The sequence below is a fragment of the Sus scrofa genome, chromosome 4 (assembly GCF_054392235.1).
Source record: "Sus scrofa isolate SSC_HxYL_T2T_F1_AM1 chromosome 4, Sscrofa_HxYL_maternal_Yorkshire_Landrace_v2.0, whole genome shotgun sequence".
Classification (NCBI taxonomy): Eukaryota; Metazoa; Chordata; class Mammalia; order Artiodactyla; family Suidae; genus Sus; species Sus scrofa.
The window spans coordinates 27,984,457-28,004,895 of record NC_139386.1 but is presented as its reverse complement, the minus strand read 5'-3'; the positions used below and the strand labels follow the sequence as shown (position 1 = coordinate 28,004,895).

At 43.5% G+C, this 20,439-nt stretch overlaps 1 protein-coding gene and 2 long non-coding RNA genes across 18 annotated transcripts in view; 1 reads left to right on the top strand and 2 right to left on the bottom strand.

Annotated features, from left to right (window-relative positions):
• Positions 1 to 20,439, bottom strand: part of SYBU (syntabulin) — a 79,832-nt gene that overhangs the window by 12,405 nt on the left and 46,988 nt on the right. For all 16 annotated transcript variants that reach the window (XM_085021037.1, XM_085021041.1, XM_085021039.1 and 13 more), the window contains one exon: positions 536 to 638. In XM_085021037.1, the coding sequence (XP_084877163.1) occupies positions 536 to 638 (103 nt within the window). The remainder of the gene's footprint in view (positions 1 to 535; positions 639 to 20,439) is intronic.
• On the top strand, positions 571 to 3,922 carry LOC146403737 (uncharacterized). The gene is made up of 2 exons (XR_014842998.1): positions 571 to 2,364; positions 2,877 to 3,922. It is a non-coding gene; the product is annotated as an uncharacterized LOC146403737 (long non-coding RNA).
• Positions 13,036 to 18,754, bottom strand: LOC146403736 (uncharacterized). Its single transcript, XR_014842999.1, has 2 exons — positions 17,526 to 18,754; positions 13,036 to 16,875 (listed from the first exon to the last, which is right to left on the bottom strand). It is a non-coding gene; the product is annotated as an uncharacterized LOC146403736 (long non-coding RNA).

The following is a 20,439-nucleotide window of genomic DNA, read 5'->3' as shown; positions in this document are numbered from 1 at the left end:
TCTGCTGCCTCTTTGGTGGGGACGGGGGTGGGCAGCAGAGTCATGCCTATGAACTTTATACTTTCTCCACCCCTTCCCCAAGTGAATGTTGGAGATGGCCAGCGTCATCATGCTTCCTTCACAAAGATAAAAAAGGAAGCTCAGCTGGAAGAAAGGGTAAAGTCAGAGGGTTCACAGCTCTAAGACAGTCTCATGAAGGAAAGGCTGGGTGGGAAAAGGAAGACGACTAGCCTGATACCCAGGTGAGCACACAGGTGGGTGAGGGAAGGGGCAGGGAGAAAAGGAACAATGGACCCAGAGCCAGGACTGGCCGAGGGGCACCCCGGGTGGACAAAACACAGGCCAACCACATGACCAAGTGGGTAAGGCAGGGCAAAGTGCCAACAGCAAATCACTGTAAAAAACAAAAACCATTCCCTGAATAATCATAATGGACAGTAATCCGGGTGGGTCCTGAGAAACAAAGTACAGAAAGTGGCCTGGGCGTGCAAAGCGCTTTAACAATTACAGAGCCGGAAGCAGGAGGCGGGCCTACTTGCGTGGGAAAGAGGATCTCTTGCTTCCGGCAGCAGACATGTGGACCTCAGGCGCCGAGATGCTGCCCGTGCTGCTGGAGGAGCTGAAATCGGCTTCGCTACCTGAAAAACAAAGGAGAGAGAGGAGCGTGAAGGAAAGGAAACCAGAGAACACTCTGGCCAGTTCCCTGCCCTCCCAGGTCCCGGGCTCCCCGCCTTTGCGCACGACTCAGCAAGTGGCTGGGTTCCAGCGCTCCTGGGCTCCCAGCCTTTCCCTCAAAGCAGAGGAGAGAAGGCGCAGGCACGAAGATATTGGTTCATAAACACAGCTTGCAAGCACAGAGAGGCAGGTTTCACAGATGCCCGGCTTCCGGCGGAGGATCAGTGGTGACCCGGGTGCCAGCGGCGGCAATGCCCGCCTCTCCCTGAGCGTCAGGCCCTCCCGGAACATCAACCGGCCGGTCCCAGCACTGGGCAGAATGAAAAGCATGCTTGTCAGCCCCAAAGTAGTTTTTCCAAGAGAGTTTATCTTTAGGCTTTGTAGTCGGCTAGCCACACCTGAATTTGGCACGTTAGGGTCTGGAGATAATCAACCCGCTGAAGCAGTCAGGAGGAAAGCCTGTGCTCCAGATAACTGCCCCCACTGGCACTATCTGATTATCCACCTTCTCTGACTGCAGCTGCAGTTTTTCTAGGAAGAACAGAACCTTAACAAAAAGCAGGAACTGAACATTTCCAAAAAGAGTGAAGAAACTTCACAATGACAGTGACAGAACCTGTGAATGATATTGAAATATGAAATTGTCATTTTGGGGGTGGCTGGTGAGGCTGTTTACTAGTTAATGAAGATCACATTGCATTTGGAGCACCCCTAGAGTTCAGTGTGTAACTGGAACCATGCCATGTGGTAGGATAATATAAATTTATTTTTTTAACAAAAAATACATAGTTCTCAAATACCAATAATGAAAACATTCCACGGCATGGATTGCCTGAGGAAGGAAGTGCAGGGGACTGGAAGAAGTAACAGAACAACCTCCCCTTTTCTGGGGGTTCTTTTTAGGACTGCACCCTTGGCATATGAGAAGCTCCCAGCTAGGGATTGAATTGGAACAGCAGCTGCTGGTTTAAGCCACAGCCAGAGCAATGCCGGATCCTTAAACCCACTGAGTGAGGCCGGGGATTGGACCCACATCCTCATGGATACTGGTCCGGTTGGTAACCTGATGAGCCACAACGGGAACTCCAGATTTTTTTTTTTTTAGAAATTTCCAGATGCTTTTGGAAAATCTATCTAGGTACCCAATTTTATTTGACCTTACTTCTCAATTCCTACAACATGATTTGTGACTCTTCTGCCCTAGAAGCCAGAGCCAGATCACATGTCTGAGTTGAAATATATGACTAATCTAAATCCCTTGAGTTTCTAACAAGCAGTGGACAGCAACTGTCATCATCTATTGATGATAACCCCTTATGGCGTGCTTACTAGGTTCTAGGCCCTGTTCAAGGCTCTTTCTGTTCTCAGTATCTGTTAATCCTGACAACTTTGTAAGGCAGATATTAATCTCACTGTTATACTATTGAGGAAACCAAAGCTGATTTATTCATCCAAGGCTTGTGGGTAGCTGAGTCCTGTCCAGGACCAAATTCCCCTTCTATTTCTGCGATAACATCTCCTCAGAAAGGCAACAGGAAGAAGCGGGGGCAGGAGAGGTTCCTGAATAAACTACTGTTTCCCTCACAGCCAGGAGGAGCCATCAGGACAAGATGCAGCAAGACCAGCCCACTGGTGAACAGATGCTCTCTCTGACGGGATGTATTAGTTTTGCTGGAGGAGGAGGAGAAGGTAAGCAACAGCAAGGCAGAGAGAGAAATATCCCTTCCTCAGCTTCCAGGACCTCTCAGGAAGTTCAGCCTCTTCTGGGAAAGAGATCAAGCATGATCCCTTAGCACAGATGACAGCAGTGAATCTCAAATCCCAGCAGAATTCTGGGAGGATTAAGGCAGCAATTTATCAGGACTGGGAATGGCTATTCCTCCTGGATTCAAGAGCCTTTGTCTAATGATGTAATGAACTCCTAGAAGCCCCCCGAATTTCATTTGCTGCCTCTGAGTAATACAGTGGCCAAGCTGTAGTATTTAATAGTCTCCAGGACTCGTGACTGGTAGTGCTATCCAGGAACACACCAGTCCTGACAGCCTACTTCAACCAGCCCTAACTGCTAGTGAATTAAGGGTTTGGTTATTAAAGGCAGATGATTCTCGTATATAGATTCTGTGGCTGCAGCCACCAGGTAAAACATTATTTTCTAATGTAAATTTATTACTCTGAAACACCCAATTTTCTTTCTTTAAAAGGTATGTGGAACCCCAATTACAATTTAACTGCCTGTGTACAAATGGAAATTGTAGAAGAGAAACAGACAATTGCTGAAAATCCATTGTTACCTCATGGAGCCTTTAAGCTGCAATAACTATGTACCCTGAACTGAGGGGGCAACTTTGTTCTAAACTTTATTGCTACTGGAACTCAATATATTGACTCAATTGTTTGCACGACCTACGGTCACTTTGTTCCTGTACTTTTCGAGCTTCTCTTCTGCGCTTCTGAGAGAGACTGAGACACTCATTCAGGACCCCCGGCAACTGCATTCAGGACTATTTGAGTTTGGTTATTGCAATGTAAAGTCAATGCACTCTTTCTAAGGGGAACATAGAAAAGTCAGTTTTACTAGGTCATCTGAATATGTTCTCCCCATTTACTAAGCAAGATAACTAAAAGGAAGGCTGGAGACCTGAAAATCCCCTGTTTTTCATCCATCAGCTGGCAACGAAGATAGAAGGAAGGAGAGGCACCCTTTAGGTATTTCCTTTAAACAGTGTATGTGACTAGGTGATTGTTGTGGGTGCTGGAGTTCAATGCTCTTTTGGGTTACAAATATCACACACAGAGATTTCCTAACCGAAAAACATAAGCCCTGAGTCAGCCCGGGTTCACATGCCGCATCTACTTCTTACTAGATGGAGGACATAGGCACATTACTTCACTTTTCTGTGCCTCTGTTTCTTCATCGGTGAAAGGATATGATGATCATAGCACCTGCCTCACAGGGTTACTACAAGCAATGAAGCAATCTACCCTCTTAGAAAAATACCTGATCCGTTATAAGCTCTCAATACATGTTAGCTGTTATTATTCTGCAAGGGTTTAAAAAGATAACTTTTATTATACAATATATTTCCTTTGTGGAAAATTTTAAAAAACAGCAATGATCCAGAGGGGAAAATGTAGTCCTTAATTCCACCACCAAAAAAATAACCTTTTGGTATATAACTATTTAGCATTCATATGTAAAATATTATTATGTAAGCTAATATTAAAAAATATGTGAATATCTTTAAAACATGGCCCATTTTGTTTTATTATATCAAGGAATATGTAGGCCACATCCAGTTTTCTATTATTAGTAACAAACGCTATATGCCAGAAACCATCTTGAGCATCTTTTACATATTAACTCATTTATTTCCCACAATAGGACAGAACCTATGAGTCCCTTTTACGGATCAGGTGGAGAAGTTGAGGGACGTACACAGGGGACACAACTAAGAAGTGGAGCCAAGACGAACCAAGCCATCTGACCCCAGAGTCTATGTCCTTAAACACAGGTTAACGGATCTTCTCAGACATACACATTTCTATCCCTGTCTGCTTAATTCCTCAGAATAAATTCCTAAAAGTAGACTATTTAAGCCAAAATATATACTCATTTTAAGACTTCTAAAGTATTTTCCACAGGGATTTTTTTGGATGGCACTAGCCTAAGGCAGTTTTTGTAGTCAAGAAAGTGCCCACCCGGCTGCTTGTGTGTAGACACCGGACTCTAGATGTCATAGGGGATGCTTCAATGGAACACAGGGAACGGTATTTGGCCATTGAAGAGCTGTGCTTGAAAAGCTGAAGGGAGCTTAAAAATGTGCATCTCCAGGTCATCCTCATCAATTCTATCTTTAATCAGCCGCTGGGGCTGGTGGAGAGGGATTCCAGGACTGAACTGGGAGAATGAACTTGGTGACCTTTAAGATACTTCCTGATGCCCACGTCTTGGTGATCACACACCCTGCAGCAGAAGGCATTTTCCAACTATCCAGAAGCTGTTCTCACTGGCCTCTGGACGCTCTGGAGGTTTTTTCCTTTGGTAGAATTCCTGGGTTCTCTGGAGAGGCCTTAATTTCATTCGTAACCTCAGGGTGATAAGCATTCTGTGCATGTGATGGTAAGGCCGGGAATTAGAGAAAGAGAGGAAAATGGACACAAAAAGAATATGGGCAAAAACTGCTAAATAGGTGTATTTTTTTAAAAAAAACACTGCCTGCAATCCAGTCTCTTAGGACGTTATTATTTTTGCCTGCTTTCAGGAGACTGTGGCATCCTCATACATCAGAACATCTCAGGCCTCTGAGAACAAAGCCATCCTGATATCTTGTAAGCTGTATTAAGCCATCCTAAACCACTTATTTAAGCAACTCCAAGCCATCCGTTATTCTTTGTCACCACAAAGCTATCAAATTAATTCGGGTTGGCCACCTATATCCTCACTTCAAATAGAAGCAACAAATTAAAAAAAAAAAAAAAAAACAACAGTTCTGCATCAATTCATCCTCCCATCCCTGCGTCCCCACACACAGATCTCAGATCTTTTATTTAAAGGTCTCCAGGGAGGAGAGAGGAGCCATTTTCACTGAAGCCAAGCAGCCCTATTAAGGAACAGCTGGAACAGTGGACACATGTAATTACAGAAGACACTCTTAAAAGCAGCGACTCCTAGGTACGTTCAGTAGCACTGACTCTTGGTTGTAAACCTTTGCGGGCCCAACCTAGGAATCCATGAAATGCTTCACAGCCTAAAGAGGAGTTTTATTTTAGTTTTTGAAAACTGTTCCCAGAACCCCTCTTGGTGTTTATTTCAGAAAGTGAATAGTTTGGGAGTTCCTGTCGTGGCTCAGTGGTTAACGAATCCGACTAGGAACCACGATGTTGTGGGTTCGATCCCTGGCCTTGCTCAGTGGGTTAAGGACCTGCCGTTGCCGTGAGCTGTGGTGTAGGTCACAGACATGGCTCCAATCCTGAGTTGCTGTGGCTCTGGCGTAGGCTGGTGGCTACAGCTCCAATTCGACCCCTAGCCTGAGAACCTCCATATGCCACGGGAGCGGCCCTAGAAATGGCAAAAAAGACAAAAAAAAAAAAAAAAAAAAAAAAAAGAAAGAAAGAAAGGGACTAGTTTATCAAAAGATCAGTAAACTGAATGGGAGATATATATATATATATATATATGAATTTTTTTTCTTACACATCAGAACATAAGTCTTGAAAAACTGTAAATAACATTTCTATTTTTATTATAATTTCAGAAAGGATTTACCTTCATTCTGATTGATGTTCTTATGGAGCTGCTGTAAAAGCATATATATACACATTTAAAAGCATATGAGTATATATGTATATGCGTGTGTGTGTGTATATATATTTATTTATTTGCTTTTTTGGGCTGTACCTGTGGCATATGAAAGTTCCCAGGCTAGGGGTCGAGTCAGAGCTGCAGCTACCAAACTACATCACAGCCACAGCCACACAGATCTGAGCTGCATCTGTGACCTATGCCATAGCTTGTGGTAACACCGGATCCTTAACCCACTGAGTGAGGCCAGTGATCCAACCAGCATCCTCATGGATGCTAGTCGAATTCTTAACCTGCTGAGCCACAATGGGAACTCCCATATATATGCATATATATACACTTAAAAACAGGTTGAAATTTAAAGTATGTAGAAGTGAATAATTTTGTACTGATAAGTCTAACTACATCAAAATAAAACAGCTTATGGGAAAATAGCAGTCAAACAGTAAACTGAAAGAAAATATTCACAATGTATTTATAGACTAAGGGCCAATTTATTTAATTTACCAAAAGCTCAACCAAATTAGAATAAAAGAAGAAGAACAGAAAAATGGGCAAAGGACATGAACAGGCAGCTGGCAGACAAAGAAAGAAAAACAAATGACCAATATACCTGAAGAGCCATACAATATCACTTACAACATAAACATGTAAATAATAACAAGGAGTTTTTTTCTGCTAGATTGGCAAAAAGAAAAAAAATCAAAGTTTAATAACATTGATTCTGTTAAGGGTTTGGGGCAAAACACTGATAGATTCAGTGAGAGGGTGAATTGGTGCAAAGTGCATAAAAAAGAAAACTCTGCTGCTAGGAACCTATCCTGCAAGAAAGCATCCAAAAAGACAAGCAAATTGCCCATCAGTAATTGGCAATCATGAAAAGGAGTGACAATGAGCTCGTGTGTACTGAAGTGAAAAGATGGAAAGACCTGTTATTAGACAAGAAAAACAAGATGAAGAGTGGGTATGGCATGCTTGCTTCTGTGAAAATAAATCTTTAAGTATTATATAACCTGCTACATCCATAGAACATTTTTCTTGAGGGACTAAAAAAGAGGCTAATAGTAATTTCCTTTGAAAATGGGAAGATGAGGGTATAAAGAAACTCTTATTTTCATTTTACAGCTTCCTAAGACATTTGGCTTTTCCAACCTTGTGCTTGTATTACTCTTGCTATAAAAATTATAAATAGGGGTACAGTACAATTATGGAAATTGATTTTTTCCTTGAAAAAATCTAAATTTTTAAAAAGAAAATCATTATATAATAAGAGAAATCACATCATAGAATGCAATATTAAGAGGGTTTTGAAGTCAAGTCACTTGGGTTTGAATCATGGCCCATCTACTAACTCTGTGGAGCCTTGGGCAAGTTGATTATACTTTCTCTGCCTCAATTTCCTCAACTATAAAATGGGGATAAAGAAATTAATAGTAGAGGGAGTTCCCTTTGGGGCTCAGAGGCTAACGATCCCGACTAGGATCCATGAGGATGTGGGTTCGATCCCTGGCCTTGCTCACTGGGTTAAGGAGCCGGCGTTGCTGTAAGCTGTGGTGTAGGTCAGCTCAGATCCCATGTTGCTGTGGCTGTGATGTAGGCCAGCAGTTACAGCTCCAACTGGACCCCTAGCCTGGGAACTTCCATATGCCATGTGGCCCTAAAAAACAAAAAAAAAAAAAAAAAAAAAGAAAGAAAGAAAAAAAGAAAAAGAAAAAGATATTAATAGTAGATACTGCTAAGAGATTGTATGAATTAGGTGAAACCTGCAGAGAAATCAGAGCAGTACTTAACATATAGCAAGCACTCAATATATGTTAGCTATTAGTATTTCTAACTAGAAATACCGGTACAGAGGCTTAAGGACTAGAAGAGGGCTTTTCAAACATCTTTCCCTTACATAGCCCCATGGTAGGAAATGCCTTAATTCGCTTAAGTCATTCTTTACAAAAGACAGTTTTTCCCTCAGTGGACAGCATGTTTCTATTTTTTCTTTTTAATGTGTGTGTATGTACACACAATACATACACAGTAGAGTATGCATAAAGATCCAAGATCCAAAAGCGAACTCCCCCGTGGAACCTCCAAAAACGTCTAGGTTAGAACTCTGCCTTCAGAAAGTGCCATGGAAAATGCACGCAGATTTACAATAGCTTATGTCTTGGCAGAGGCCAGTGCCCTGAGAAAGGGAGGGAAGGAGTGTGGAAGAGGAGGCACATGAGGGCTGACAGGCCAACGACAACTTGATCTTGGCCTGGCTCAGCTACTGTCCTTGGCAAAAATACATATATCCACCTGCTGACCAAGAAGAGAGGATTAGAGAAATGATAAGCAAAGAAGACGTAAAGAAATTTCGATACAGAAGGAGGGGAGTTCCCACTGTGGTGCAATGGGCGAATGAACTGGCTTGTCTCTGTGGAAGTGCCGATTAGATCTGGCTACAGCCTGGCTCAGATTTGATCCCCGGCCTGGAAACTTCCATATGCTGCAGGTGCAGTTGAGAAAGAAAGAAAGATTAAAAAAAAAAAAAAAAAAAAAGGGAGGAGGAGAAGGTAAAAATTTCTGGCCAGAGCAAAAAGCTTATTAATCTCCTACAGGGACTCAGGATATAACTAGACTCCTGCCTCATCCCCAGGGAAAATTAAGAATATCCGCTGGCCAACCTCAGTAGAGTATCAGGAAGGAAAATGGGTATTGTTTGGCTTTGTGAATGACCACCCAACCTCCCTGGGCCTGCTCTCTTCATTAGTAATAAAAAAATTATGTGACCCTATCAATTTACCAGAGATGGCCAGAAGGAAAAGACTGGAGATCAATCAATTTAACCCAAGACCAATCATACGCCTCCAGGTCCTTTAGCACTGTTGCCATGCTCAACCCAGCATCACCAGAAGGGGGCACCAGCCTGCAAATTCAAACACCAAGTTCTACCCTGGCTCCACCTCTCACTAGGACCCTATGTGTTCTTGGTCAAGTGTTTTTAACCTCTCTAAGCCTTGGTTCCCTTATTTATGAACACACACACACACACACACACACACATGTGTAAACACACATATATATTTTAAGGTTAATTTATTAACAACAATGTCCCGAGCACCTACCTGACTTGTGTCAGCCTCTGCTCACTGCATGATTCCTAGTTGTTATGAAGTTGAAGTAAATGAGAAGTGAATGCATGGGAAGTGCTTGACATGCTCATGGATATTAATCTTATAATTAATTATGGAATGGTTTCTAAACCCTCATTGTGCATAAGGATCACCTGGGAAGTTGAGTAATAGTGCAGATCTCTAGGCAACACTAACAGAAATTCCACTCAGAAGTTCTGGGGAGCCCAGGAATCTGCGTTTTTAGGTAACTACCATTGATGATTGTGCAGCAGATGGTCATGGGCCATCGGGTGGGGAGGAGAGCTCCAAAAACAAAGATCACCTGGAATCCTTCTCCAGTGCAGTCCCATGCAGGGCTTTGTCCATGGAAGAAAAGTGAATGAGCAGAAGTTAAGGTGGCCAGACACCAATGGAAGGAGTTAATTCAAGGGCAGAGTTCACAAGAGGAAGAGTTTCGCTTAGAGAGTGACCCTCATGGCTCTCCAAAAGCACTTTTTTGGACTAAATGCATTTTTGGAGAATTGCAAGGGAAGAGGGGGACAAATGGAAGGCATGGGTCCTTCAAAACAGTGCCAGTTCCAACCCAATTCATGTGCACACAGGTTGGTTGTAAAACTAGTAGGATCCTCGGCAGCCGGTCCATGGTTTGAAGTCCCCATAATCCTGTTTTAAGGGCCAGGCAGTTTGGAGTTGGGGGTGTCAAACACCATTCAGTAGAAAGAAACATCTCACCATCCAGCTAGCTCCCCACGGGGTCATCCTGCCAGGCCTAACCTGTTGCCTCTGGCGTGGGCAGGATCCCTGGCTGACATGCTGGATGGCACCAAAGGACCCACACGGGTGCACAGAGCCTCCTACACAGAACCAGCATCCAGCACAGGCCCTTCAGAAGGTGAGCTTGAGGGGCGACCCTCTCCCCCATGGTCTTCCCCTGAATAGGTTTGGGAAGAGTGGCACCTGTAGGGGCCATGAACGTCATCCCTACTGATCATGTGGGGAACCTGGTAATAACAAGAGCAAATCCTTCTTGAAGAATTTTCTAGGCTTTTACCTATTTCTCACCTTGGTTTGTCAAATTTACTCAACTTCATTTCTGCCCCTTTAAAAAAGCCAGCTGGAGAGCCTCTTGCTTCTATTTAAGAAGTATTTATTCAACGTTTACCAAAATGAGGTGCCTGCCCTTGGCGTCTGGCAGAAAAACCTAAATCAGGGGAAAGCAGCACTCGAGGTGGCAGTGGTGGCTTCAAAGAAGGGGTGTCATCGTGGGGACAGCTGATGGGGGAGAAGGAGGTGTTGAAGGGGTGGGAAGGAGAACTGAGACTGCTGTGCCACCACCACCACAAAGTCAGAGCAGGGCTAGGATCTGCATCTGGGACTCCCAAGTCCTGAATATAAGGAAGAAGGAAGGGATGAGTCTCATTTTCCACTCTTAGTGGGATGGTGCTGTCTGCAAGCACTTCAGACTGTGCATGGAACAAAAACACCCACTTGGCTAGGAAGAAGATGACATAACTTATAACTTGTTGCAGAGATGTGCAACAGGGCTGTAAAACAGCATATCTTTCTTTTTTTAAAAAATCTCACTCTGTCCTTAAGTACAGTTTAAAAAACTGACTTCAAGACCTTGACTGCCTCCTCTCATCCTTGTTACCGTCACTGCCATGTGACAGCCTTCAGGGCACACCATTCACTGTCTGCTCTTGGTTCCCAGACTCCCAGGAGTGCCACCACCCACCACCCACGGGCCACCCCGAAGCTGCACCTCACATTGCCTCACTCCCCAGACTTGTGCAGCAGCACTGACCTTCCCCTTCATTCCACGTAAACAGTCCACCAGCAAAGGTTCATCACTGGACCTTGTCAGCACTTGGCTGCGTTCGCTTCTAATATCTTGACTCCTTTTACCTTGCTTCTTGAGTAATCTATCTGCTCTTCCTCTCTCACACTTTCACTCCCCATTAAGTTGGTTGTCTTCACTCTTTATTAGGTAACACGGTTTAAGAGCTTCAGTTACTAGCGGTGCAGCCTCAGGAAAGGCACTTAGCCTCTCTGGCCTCACCGTCTGCTACGGAAGGAGAATAATAGTATGTCTCTTGCAGAGTTGTTGTAAGGATTATGTAAATTAACGTGCATAAAGCACGTGAAAAGCAGTGCTGAGCATGCTGTAAACATTTTTAAATATTGCTATTATTTTTATTTTTCTTCTCACCATCACCTTTACTGAACCACATCTGGATCCCAACACATGAAAGGCCAAAATCAGGGAAGACCTGCAGCGGAGACCAGGAGTGAGGTGAGGCTGTGGCGTGGGGTGTGAAGGGCAAGCAAGGATTCAAAACAAGCAAAAAAATAAACAAACCAAAGAAGATTCTGACAGGGGTGGGGCGTGAGGATAAAGATTCTTCCTCCTCCTTTCAGATTATAAATCAATGAATAAATCCTCAGACCTGGGCTGTGTATCGACTTGAACTCTCCAATTTCATGGGAAAGCCTCAAGCACACTCAACAACTGAGAGCTAATCATGGAACTTTCTCGTAGGGCCTGGGGGGGTCACAAAACGCATTGGGGAGACACCTTCACAAGGGTGAGATGTCATCAGTTCATATCTGGATGCTGCGAAGCTCTTTACACACCTGGCAAATGTCAGGTTGAGGTGCTGACCCTGTCTTCAGAAAGAAATAAATTAGGTGCTAAAAGAGGTCAACAAAGGAAAATACTATTTCCTGCTGGAAGGATTAAGAGTCCCTGGAGGAGCTCAGTGAGCTAGCTACCTCTTGAAACCATTCACCCCTATCCAGGCTGTGGCAGGCGTGGCGTGAAGTGGACAATACCTGGAAACACAGCACTGGGGGAGGAGAAGCAACAGCAGGAATGAGGCAAGAAAGGCAATTTAGAAACAGGCCAGTTAGGAGTTCCCGTTGTGGCTCAGTGGTAATGAACCTGACTAGTATCCACAAGGACCTCGGTTTGATCCCTGGCCTTGCTCAGTGTGTTAAGGATCTGGCATTGCCGTGAGCTGTGGTATAGGTCACAGACACAGCTCAGATCCTGAGCTGCTTTGCTGTGGCTGTTGTGTAGGCTGGCAGCTGCAGCTCTGGGAACTTCCATATGCCATGGGTGTGGCCCTAAAAAAAAAAAAAAATTAACAAACCAGGCCAGTTAAAAATTCTTCTTAAGCTTCAGAGTTTTACTAGACACACCAATCTTTTGAATTTGTAAAATGTCTGCCTTTGTTTCTATGGGAAAACATGTAAATGTGTGACTTTTCTCACAGAGGTGGATATAAAAGAAGAGAAAACATGCTTTCCTACTCCAGGGATATTACAGCCTTAATTTTGTCTGAAGTGACTCAACTGACGATCTTTGATGGTCTACTGAGCCCCACCTTCCTTAGTGATCTCTATTTATAAGATATTCCTACTGAGACAAGAAATGGGAGAAAGTAGCCAAGACTTTAGGTCACATAGTGCTTCCTGAAACCTAAGCGTGGACCTAGAGAGCCACCTTGAATTATCTGCTCTGCAACCCAGAAAGCTATTTTCTTACTCACTCCCCACATTTAAATATGAGTCTTGGATGCAGAGGATTGGATTATTCAAATTCCTTGGTTCCTGGCACACACTCATCACTGGCACACTATCTTTTTTTTTTTTTTTTTTTTGTCTTTTTAGGGCCACACTCGTGGCATATGGAAGTTCCCAGGCTAGGGCTTGAATCGGAGTTACAACAGCAGGCTTACACCACAGTCACAGCAATGCGAGATCCGAGCCGCATCTGTGACCTATACCACAGCTCACAGCAACGCTGGATCCTTAACCCTCTGAGCAAGGCCAGGCATCAAACTTGTGTTCTCATGGATACTAGTCAGATTCGTTTCCACTGAGCCACGATGGGAACTCCATGAAAGACTACCTTTATTTACAAACTGGTTTGTTTATCTATTTATATTTTTGTTTATTTCTTCACACTTACTATTACCATAACTAGAATGTTGATACTAACTTACATCTACTTTATCCTGTCCCCAGTTCTCCATTTCTTGGCTTTCATTTTCACAAATTATGATCATATCTCTATGTATTACTACAAGGCAGATTTTTGTTCTTGTTCTATTTTTCACTTTTTAATAAACAGGTCATCATGATATATACAATATTTGGGATAATTATCACCCAAAGTTACACTGCTAAAATTCTCCATATAGTTGTAGTACATTCACTTGACTGCTATACTACTCCACCAATGACTTATACCATAATTTATTTCTTCATTCTTCTGACGATGAGAAAATGACTTGGGTTTATTCCGGCTACTCATCTAATAAAGTTTTCCATTTTGATAAACATCTATTTGCATTGCCAGAGGCTCAAGTCTTCCAAAGGGGGGAAAAAATCAAAAGAATATTCCATGTACAAAAAGAAATGCTCTGTGGGTTATTTGTTCTACACATGTCTTTAAATCCCTGTCCCTCTCATTGCTATGGAGAATCAAGAATCAAACAAAAAGCTAGACTCTCCACTTTACTCTCTCCTAATTTTAGAATCCAGCATACCAAGGTGACCCTTTGTCTCAGTGTCATTCTGACCTGAGAAATTTCAAGAGTTACCTACGTCCTGTTGGGTCTGGCTTCCATAACGTTGCCCCCTAGCTTTGGCAATGAGACCAGCCCATGGACACAAGAAGCTGACTCAGAGTTATTGGACTAAGCATATAACTCCACTGAGGGAGGAAACCCTTGTCCCTCCAAGGGTGGAGGAAGGGGGACAGCTGGTGGCTTAACGCAGCCCACAGCTTGTTTAAGCACCGAGTTCTAAGAACAAACGCTGGGTTTGAGCCACAGGTGAAAGAAATATCTGAGTTTTAAACCAGGTGCCACTGTTTTAGGGAAGGGGTACTACTGCATAAGAGGCTCTTTATTACACAGTAACTGCCCTGTTTTAGAAACGTTAAAACCAAAGTAGAGATGTCCCTCTCCTGATTTGCATCTAAGCATCCACAATGTTAGAGAGCTGACATTCGGTCGCTTCAAAATGTCTTTGTGAATTAAAATAACTAGATTTGTGGAGCAGATCAGACAATTATAGGTTGATTTTAAACATTCTCTGCCCTGAAAGTCACCAATCATCTCATTCCTCTAAGACCGTGGTTCTCAAAGTGGGGTCCCAAAGCAGCAGCAGCAGCAGCACCACCTGGGAACTTATCAGTCAGAAATGTATGTTCTAGGAGTTCCCTGGTGGCTCAGCAGGTTAAGGATCGGCATTATCACTGCTGTGGCTTGGGTCACTGCTGCGATAGGGGTTCAATCCCTGACCCAGGATCTTCTACATGATGTGAGCACAGCCAAAAAAAAAAAAAAAATCATATTCTAGACCCTACCCCAGACCAGGCAGGGGTGATGCTCAGGAATCTGTGTTTTCACAAACCCTTCAGGTATCTGAACACCAAAGTTTGAACATACCCTCTGACTGAGATCTACTTCCTGAATGGCTGCCCCTGAGAAACAGCGCAGCAGGCTTGACTGTGATTTAAAATATAGCTGTGCGCTATAGCATACATTTTGGGGATCATTTTTATATATTTCACATTCAAAATGAATCTGTTTCTTACTTGGCATAACACAGAGTGTTACTAACCATGCTTCACATAACTGACAAAACGAATTTAACAGCTGTCGTTGAAAGCAGATTCTAGCATTGCTGGGTTCCGAGAGAAAATATACGATCTTTCACTTAACGACAGTGTGACCTCGACAACAGATTCACCTCTTTATGCCTCAGTTTCCTCACTCCAAAAAGTAAGGAAAAGGGATCCCATGCCTCCTGCATGGGACCATTGCCAGGATTCAGGGACATAGTGGGGACTGTTGTAAAAGTACATTAATATTCCTCATTATTACTGGCCTGTTTATTATGTGTTATTAAACACCAGGTGTCTCTAAGCATTCTTGCATATAGGCACCATAAAAGTGTTTTTGTTTGTTTGTTTTTTTAAGTACCATGACTTAAATAAGAAGGTGGAGAGTTTACTACATGATGAAACTCGAATACAAGGGATGAGTTTATTACAGATCAGGTTGCTTCTGTCAGTAATGGTCAGAAGTGGCTTAGTAAGGTCACGCACTGTGCAACGTGCTTTAACATGTATTCTCATTTAATCCTCACATCGAGCCTATGAGACAAGTACAGTTTTACTCCCATTTTACAGATGACAGGAGAGAACAGGTAACTTTCTCAAGGTTACATAGCGTGTACACAGTGAAATTGAGATCTGAAGGTGGGCATTTAGGCTTGAGAACTACCTATCCACAACAATAAGTGCATCAAAATATGCCTTGAGGGAGTTCCTGCTGTGGTGCAGTGGGTTAAGGATCCAGCATTGCTGCAGCTATGGTATAGGTTGCAGGTGAGGCTTGGAGTCTACCACTGGTGGGGGTAGGGGTGGGGATGCAGCCAAAACAGGAAAAAAAAAAAAATGCTTTGAACACTAAGAATGTACACTTGCCCGAAATTTCAGAAGTTGGGGAAATTTTATTTTCTACATAAGTGGTTGTTTGCTTGCAATGGGCTTGCTGAAACCTTTGAGAATTCATTTACAGACCATCTGCAGCAAGCGCCTTAATAAGATTATCACCCTCGGCTCTGCATCCCTTACCAGAGAGTAATTAGTGAACACAGACCGTGCTAGCCACTAGCCAGGAGAACAGCTTTTTTTTTTGGCCCATGAACCCTTGGGGCTAAACTATTCACTATTTTCAACAAAAATAATAGGACCGAATCTTCATTCTTAAATGAAACATTAACAAATACACTGAAAAAAACCTGTCATTTAAAAATATCTAATCAACTGGGGGGTTTTGAGGGCCAACTACATCAGTGTCAGCTGGATACTTGCTGAAAACACAGATTCCTGACTCAGACCCCAGATCTACCCACTGATATTTCCTCAGTCATTCCTATAACACGTTTTTACAAACGCCCAGGTGATCTTTTATGAACACTCATGTTTGAGCACCACTACCATAAACAGCTCTGGTTTTCAATATTTAACTAGAGGGTGCAGCCATCTACTTAAATCTGCCTATAATAACTCTGTTTCTCCTCTTCCTGAATGCTCCACCCCAGGCCATGATCATTTCTCACCGGGATTATGACGCAGACACACACTGTCCCAGCTGCTCGGTGCAGCCCCGAGCACTTCATCTTCCACGCTGCTCCAGAGCATCAATCTCATTAGGTGATTCCCCTGCTGAAACCCTTTAATGGTGCCCGTGTCCTTAAGATAAAGTCCAAACTCCACAGCATGATTTACAAGCCCTTCATAATCTCTCCCGCTTGCCACAACTGCTCCCCTGGCTGGGGGAACATTCAACATTTCCGGAAGGCAGCACAGCAATTGCTAGACTCTCAGTGTTCACACAAGCAGTTCCCTCTACCTGGGTTATTTTCCTGTCCCTCTGGATCTGGCTAACTACCACCTGTTCTTCAGGTCTCAGGTGAGCCTTGACCTTTAATTCCTTTGGGAAAGCGATTAGAAGCCTTTCCTTTCTGCTCTCACCCCACCCAGAATTTTAACAATCATTTATCTCATTGCACTGTTACCCTTTGCAATGTCCCAGCACCCTGTCAGCTCCTTGAGGGCTCTTCCATTACTGAATCCCAGTGTCCACTGTAGCATTTAACACACAGTACCTGCCATGGCCTTGAAAGATTTCACAAAATTGAAAATTCCTCCAGGGAGTTCCCGTTGTGGCTCATCAGGTTAAGAACCCCCCTGGTTTGATCCCTGGCCTCACTCAGTGGGTTAAGGATTCAACATTGCTGCAAGCTGCTGCATAGGTTACAGATGCAGCTTGGATCCAGCGTTGCCATGTCTGTGGCGTAGGCTGGCAGCTGCAGTTCTGACTCGACCCCTAGCCTTGGAATTTTCATATGCCAAAGGTGCAGCCCTAAAAAGAAAAAAAAAAAAAAAAAAGCTCCTCCATTCTCAGTATTTGGCAATGGCTCCTGAAAGGCTCTCTGAGTTACCTTCGTCTTTCTCCCCTCTCTGGTTGGGTGGACAGGCTGGTGTTATTTACAGTTAGGATAAATATTCCCTCCCTTCTCTGTACATCCCATATGCCTAAATCCCTTTAAATTTTTTTTTTTTTTTTAAATGGCAAAATCCTTTAATCCACTGTACTGGGCCAGGGATTCAACCTGTGCCTCCAAAGTGACCTGAGATTTTGCAGTTGAAATTTTTTTTTTTTTTTTTGGTTTTTAGGGCCGCACCCGTGGCACATGGAGGTTCCCAGGCTAGGGGTCTAATCTGAGCCGTAGCCACTGGGGTACGTCACAGCCACAGCAACATCATATCTGAGCGTGTCTGTGCCCTACACCATAGCTCACCGCAACACTGGATCCTTAACCCACTGAGTGAGGCCAAGGATGGAACTCACAACCTCATGGTTCCTAGTCGGATTCATTTCTGCTTAACCCACTTTACCACAGCAGGGACTCCCCAAACGCCTAAATCTCTTGAAACTCAAATTTTCAGCCCCAAATTTAATATGCAGAAAACATACAGTCTGAGAAGACCTGTCTTGTTCATCACTACGTCCCTCAAACCCAGCACAGTGCCTAGAACAGTGCCTAGAACAGACTTAGAAGAATGTTTACTGAATGAAGGAGGAAAGGCACTAAAAAAACTTAGAGATACACTAGAATATATAAGCAACTTATACAACTCAACAGCAAAAAAGCCAATCAATGGAAAAATGGGCAAAAGACCTGAATAGACATTTCTCCAAAGAAGATACACAGATGGCCAGCAAACACATGAAAAAATGCTCAACATCCCTGATTATAAGAGAAATGCAAATCAAAACTACCATGAGATACCACCTCACACCAGTCAGAATGGCCATCATTAATAAATCCACAAATAACAAGTGCTGGAGGGGCTGTGGAGAAAAGGGAACCCTCCTGCACTGTTGGTGGGAATGTAAACTGGTACAGCCACTATGGAGAACAGTTTGGAGATACCTTAGAAATCTATACATAGAACTTCCATATGACCCTGCAATCCCACTCTTGGGCATCTATCCGGACAAAGCTCTACTTAAAAGAGACACATGCACCCGCATGTTCATTGCAGCACTATTCACAATAGCCAGGACATGGAAACAATCCAAATGTCCATCGACAGAGGATTGGATTCGGAAGATGTGGTATATATACACAATGGAATACTACTCAGCCATAAAAAAGGATGACATCATGCCATTTGCAGCAACATGGATGGAACTAGAGAATCTCATCCTGAGTGAAATGAGCCAGAAAGACAAAGACAAATACCATATGATATCACTTATAACTGGAATCTAATATCCAGCACAAATGAACATCTCCTCAGAAGAGAAAATCATGGACTTGGAGAAGAGACTTGTGGCTGCCTGATGGGAGGAGGAGGGAGTGGGAGGGATCGGGAGCTTGGGCTTATCAGACACAACCTAGAATAGATTTACAAGGAGATCCCGCTGAATAGCATTGAGAACTATGTCTAGATACTCATGTTGCAACAGAAGAAATGGTGGGGGAAAAACTGTAATTGTAATGTATACATGTAAGGATAACCTGACCCCCTTGCTGTACAGTGGGAAAATAAAAAAAAAAAACAAAACAAAACAAAAAAAACCTTAGAGATACAATTGTGGAAATACCACCAATTTTGAGACATTATAAAGGAAGAGAGGAGGTCAGCTGCAGATGAACAAAAAGTACAAAAGTCATCAAAGCAGAGGAAAAGATAAATTTTGGAAATCACAAACTGTTAGGTTTCATGTTGATCTTCAGTAAAATTGTAGGAAAGGTCCCTTAATAAGACAAGTAGGAGCCAGCAAGTGTTCACTAAGAACCAGATATAAAGAAACATTTCTCACTTCCTTTTCTGATAGAGTTATGGTTTGGGGCCACCACATAAATCAGCTACTTGGAATTCAGTAGGCATTTAGTCACAACACTTAGGAAAGTCTTATGAACAAGGCTGACATGTGTGCTGGATGACAGCACAGTTCAGTACCCAAACGATGTTGACTAATGGATCGCCTGCCAACCTCAAGGGAAATCTCTAGTAATGTGTCACCTGGCTCCATTCTTGCCCTTATCCTATTTAACATGCTTTATTAATGACATGAATGAAAACATGGATGGCCCAGTGCTGAGAGCAGACTAGAGATTACACAAGCCTTGAAGGAATAACTAATACAACAGACGCCTGTCAGATGCTAACATTGCTAGCCGCTGTGTACTAAAAGCCTGCTTCGTCAAGAACTCTATGTCTGCGATTTTCTTTCCTCTAAAGACATATGTTCTAAAAACATACAGGGTGTAGAAGAGGAAACTGAGGTTCTGGGGGGCAATGAGCCTTTCCCTGAGTCACAGAGCTGGTACCAGCAGAGGTGGCCTGACTCCAGAGGTGGCTTTCTTTTTTGTCCACTCTGCTTGGGACCTTGTCCCCAGAATTCACAAAGATCTAAGAACTGGAAACCAAGATGGTAGCATTCAATTCAGTCCATTTCAAATACGTGTTGAGCTGTGCACATGCTAAGTAAGGCTCTGGGGGTGGGTGGGTGGGGGAACATGGAGAAGTCCAGTGCAGGTGTTCAGGCTCCTTTTAGGAGGAGAGGTGCTTCAGAGACAAACAGCTAGGATATGAGAGGACATGTTCAGTGTAAACCAGGGAGAGGTCACTAAGGGGCTGCAGAGGAAGAGGGCAGGGACTACATCGTGGAAGTGGAAGAGATGGGCCTTCAGCAGCAAGGAGAATAACCAAGTGTTGGGGTGCGGGAGGGAGGGGACCCTTGCTGAAGGGGGTGGGACGAACTGAAACCCAGATGAAGGAGAATGCAGGGCATATTCAGAATTATTCAGAATATACTGAATATGCTTTGGTTGGAGTATAGTGATCAGAGGAGAAAACACAGCCAAAAAAGGGGAGCTATAGAAAGAGAGCTGAAGAATGCAAAGCTGTGCTGAGGACTTTTACTCTGAAGACAAGAGGGAGCCACGGAGGGTTCTGAACAGGATGTTCATATGAACGGTGAGGCTTTCGGGAGATCTTGAGGCAGCAGTATCTGGAGGAGGGATTGGAGGCTGCAGGGGCAGGCAGTGACTATCCCAGTGAGGAGGGGGGCTGTATGGTAAGGGGGCAAGAGCCCTTTCCACATAGCTCCTAGGTTCACAAAATTAACTGCATAGGTTCAATGTCACTTAAAACTCCAGGTGAACAAAGGGATTTTAAAAAGGGAAAGCACAAAGTACGTTCAACAGTAAGAGACACCACATCTTGACTGCAGTGGAGCACAATTGAATGGC